We start from the raw sequence: 3,770 nt of genomic DNA, 5'->3' as shown, positions 1-3,770 counted from the left end.
AGACCCTACATTGAAAGACTGCGGGACCTAAACCTGTTCAGCCTTCACAAGAGAAGGCTGAGGGGGGACCTGGTGACTGTCTATAAACTCACTAGGGGGGACACTGTTTCCCCTAGTGCCCTCTGGCATGACAAGGAACAATGGACACAAATTATTAGAGAGTAGATTTAGATTAGACATCCGTAAGAACTACTTCACAGTCAGGGCAGTTAGGATCTGGAACCAACTTCCTAGGGAAGTGGTGCTGGCTCCTACCCTGGGGATCTTTAAGAAGAGGCTTGATGACTATGTGGCTGGACTCATTTGAGTCCAGTCTTTTCTCCCGCCCAGGCGGAGGGTCGGACTTGAAGATCTACAAGGTCCCTTCCGACCCGACTTCTATGATTCTATGATTCTGTTCTTTCAGTAAGATACTATTCCGACCTTTAATCTATGAATCTATGAATCTATGAATCTATTACCCACTAAATATGGAAGGGGTTATGCTGTTTGAAAATTGTTCATGTAAGTACCTGAACAATTCATTATTTATTTATATAAATACTTGTACTTACCAGTTGTTCTATAACTTTGAGGACTATGAGATAAAGTACACAAATCTGCCCAACGTTTAGCATTTGCTTGTGCTGCATCACTCCATTCCTTAATGAAATGAAAAATATTAGCCATTCAGTTGCTTACTACTAGAAATATATAGTGAACAATATACAGCACAATCTACACTTGGAAATCACACATCCAGCCTTTAAAAAAGTCTCTTGAAAGCTCCTTCTCTTGCATTTAAACTAAGTACAGTCAGTCAAAAAGCCTGAGGCTGAGTCAGTTCAATCGTCACAGGTAAGTCTAAATTGCATAGATTGAACTGACAAGCAGAGGATCTGGGACAGAAGTTCAATAAACAGATTTAACCTAAATCAGTTATGTCTGATACTACATCTTAAACCAGTTTGGGCTATTTTGAAAGTGATTTATGTATAGTGAACTTCTGTTGTGTTACAGATTTGAGCTGATTTCTGGTCACTTATATCTTTTTATGTGTAATTTCTGTCCCTGGCCTTAGAGGGTTCCTTTCATTTGAAATGATTCTCATTGAGAATTCTCTACAACAGGGAAATAGTAGGACATTGCAGGTCTGCTAATATCACTGACAGGGTCTGTATTTTTTTTACAAATTGCACTGCAAAATGTATCTTACCATCCTCAGCATGTTGCTGGCAGGGGGGATCACTTGTGCCCGGAGGGTGTTGTGTTTGACCACAATCACGTTTTGCTGATCAATCTTGTCAGTTGCCAGATCATTATAACCTTTCGCAGGTTTCTAAATTGAAAGAAATCATTCCTTTTATTATTATTATTGTTATAATTGTTATTATTGTTGTTATTATTTTTGTTATTATTGTTATTGTTGTTGTTGTTGTTTATGTTATTGTTTGATGGTAGGATTCTAAAATATTCTAGATGGGAACTTAGGAAATGATCCTTGTATGTGTGGCTTTATAAACATAATTTATGAAAGGTCAGACTTATTTTTATGAGAATCTTTCTGTCTGCATATGTTTCTGTATATTATTAGTGTCACTGTTGTTATTGTTGCTTATAGCCATTATGGACTTATTCCACCAGATCTTGGAAAGATTACTACACTGAATTTACTTTCCTTGCAATCATTACTGCTGTTGTTATCAATGTACTTTAGCATCCCAGTCACGGACAAGTATCTCTTTGCACCAGGATATTCACAAACACAAAACAAAAGCTAGTGCTGTGTATAGGAATGCCACTTTTAAGCCTCTGTTTAGAAATCTTTATTGTATTTTTTACACTTTTTGGAATTTCTTGCTCTGAATTATGAATAACTTCTTTCACTTCTCTGAAAATACAGGCAAAAAAAAGGAGGAGGGGGTTGGCATGTTGGAGGTAAGGTCAAAACATTTTTCAATATAATTCCTTGTTTGCACACATTCTGCTCATCTAAGACAGTTGTTATCACACTTTTTGCACTTGAGGTACTCCTCACTGGACTCAAATCACACCTCCATAACATTTCTGAATTCAGTGGCACCCCATTTCAAAAGTGAATTTATACACCACAGTGCTTACCTCCTGTGTAGATGAAACGAGACGCATGTGTGCATGACACTTTAAAGCTGGTTAAATGATTTTGCACCGCTTTAATGATCTTTTCATGTGCTTGCACATGTTGGTGGCATATTGTGCAGGAATTCCGGCTGCTGTAGCAAATTTGGCGGCGTAATGTACCTTAAATGACTTGGGGTGCAGCAAACTAAAACTCTTCTGAGTTTTAGTTTGCTGCCCTACAGCCAGCGAAGCACCGGGCTCCATGCAGCTCAGGGGCTTTGCAGGAAGCCTATGCAGACTGCCCGGCAGCAGCCCAGGAAGGCAGGCTCTGCCCAAGAAAAAAAAGTGGTGATTTGCCCCCCCCCCCGAAGCCTGCCTACCTGCCTGAACTGTGTGGGGGCCTGGTACTTCTTCCCATGGCTGTGGTGCCCCACAGACCACCTGAGCTGGGTGCTTGTGGGTAGGTGCCACCTGGGCGGGGGGCTACCACTGCCACAGGGGGAAGCACCAACCTCCCTTGCCCCCCCGATAGCCCAGGGACCGCTCAGCCTGCCAGCAGCTCGCCCTCTTCTCCCCACCACCAGAGAAGCAGGTAAGCGCACGGGTATGAGGATGACATGGTTTACTTGGCCCTAAATTCAAGTGGTGTTTTTAAAAACCCACCAATTCAATTTAGGGCCCCCATTTCATCTACACATGCCCTTGGTCACCTCTCTGTAGATAGATATTAATGGAATGTTGTGTTCATTGATTTTGGTGTTTATTGTTAAGAGGGAAGAAGTTGTAATAGAAGTTATACTTCAGAGATAGTCCCTTACCTAGGAGACTACAGGAATTGGGAATTAGGAAACCTTAGTGAGTTGGAGACAGACAAAGGGTCTGCAGTAGTTGACTACTGATTCTCAAAAAAAGGTTATTGTATACTCCTTCTCATTCATTGTATCCCTGCATTTATTGAACCTGGTGATCACTACACCTCCTACATCATCTGTATAGATTCCTTGCAGTTTTAAGGAAGTCAATAGGGAGGAAATGCAGGGACATCCTATGTAATGTAAGTACAGTCTAGTTTCTCTGTTTAAAATAAATGAGGTATTTATATTGATTTTATTGGTCTTGTGTGTAGTGATGATCAGGTTCATTATTCACAGACATACAGAAACAATTTTTTTTTATTGTGGAGCAGTAAGTGAGCCTCTGCAGTCTCCTTTTTCTCATTTATTTCCTGTAAGTGATTCATCATCTCCCATCTCTTGTCAGCTAGGAATTATCTCTAAATTGTAGCTTTTATGTCTACATTAGGAAGCTGTAGTGAGAAAGCATGATAATACAGGAAGTGTCTTAATAGACCAGACTCAGGGTCCACCTAGTCCAGTATCCACTTTCTGCCAGTGACTGGGAACAGCTGCTTCACAAGATTTACCCTGACACCCTGAGATTTAATCTCCCTGCAAAATTTGTGGCTGTTGAATCCAAGAATATTGAAAATTCTTGATAAATCAAGAAAAAGCTGGTTTACCACCTAGTTCTTGCTGTGCTTAAGATTCATACTTTCAAAATAGTTCCTTAGCAAACAGCTTTAAATAAATCCAATATATTTTTGCAATAACCATTTAATTGTAGGAGGCATATTTTTAAGCCAGCTGCAGCTATCCCTCCCTCCCACCCTTTCTTCCTGAAAATAAAACCTT

The 3,770-nt window shown here is 40.3% G+C and overlaps 1 protein-coding gene across 1 annotated transcript in view; it reads right to left on the bottom strand.

Annotated features, from left to right (window-relative positions):
• Positions 1 to 3,770, bottom strand: part of LOC109300268 (cysteine-rich venom protein-like) — a 30,930-nt gene that overhangs the window by 19,223 nt on the left and 7,937 nt on the right. Inside the window, exons 3-4 of the mRNA XM_019520951.1 lie at positions 1,196 to 1,318; positions 555 to 642 (exon numbers count right to left, since the gene is read on the bottom strand). Coding sequence (XP_019376496.1) covers positions 555 to 642; positions 1,196 to 1,318 — 211 coding nt within the window. The remainder of the gene's footprint in view (positions 1 to 554; positions 643 to 1,195; positions 1,319 to 3,770) is intronic.

Source organism: Gavialis gangeticus, unplaced genomic scaffold (genome assembly GCF_001723915.1).
Source record: "Gavialis gangeticus isolate Ggan-Ray unplaced genomic scaffold, GavGan_comp1, whole genome shotgun sequence".
NCBI classification, from domain to species: Eukaryota; Metazoa; Chordata; order Crocodylia; family Gavialidae; genus Gavialis; species Gavialis gangeticus.
This window is presented reverse-complemented; position numbering and strand designations above follow the sequence as displayed.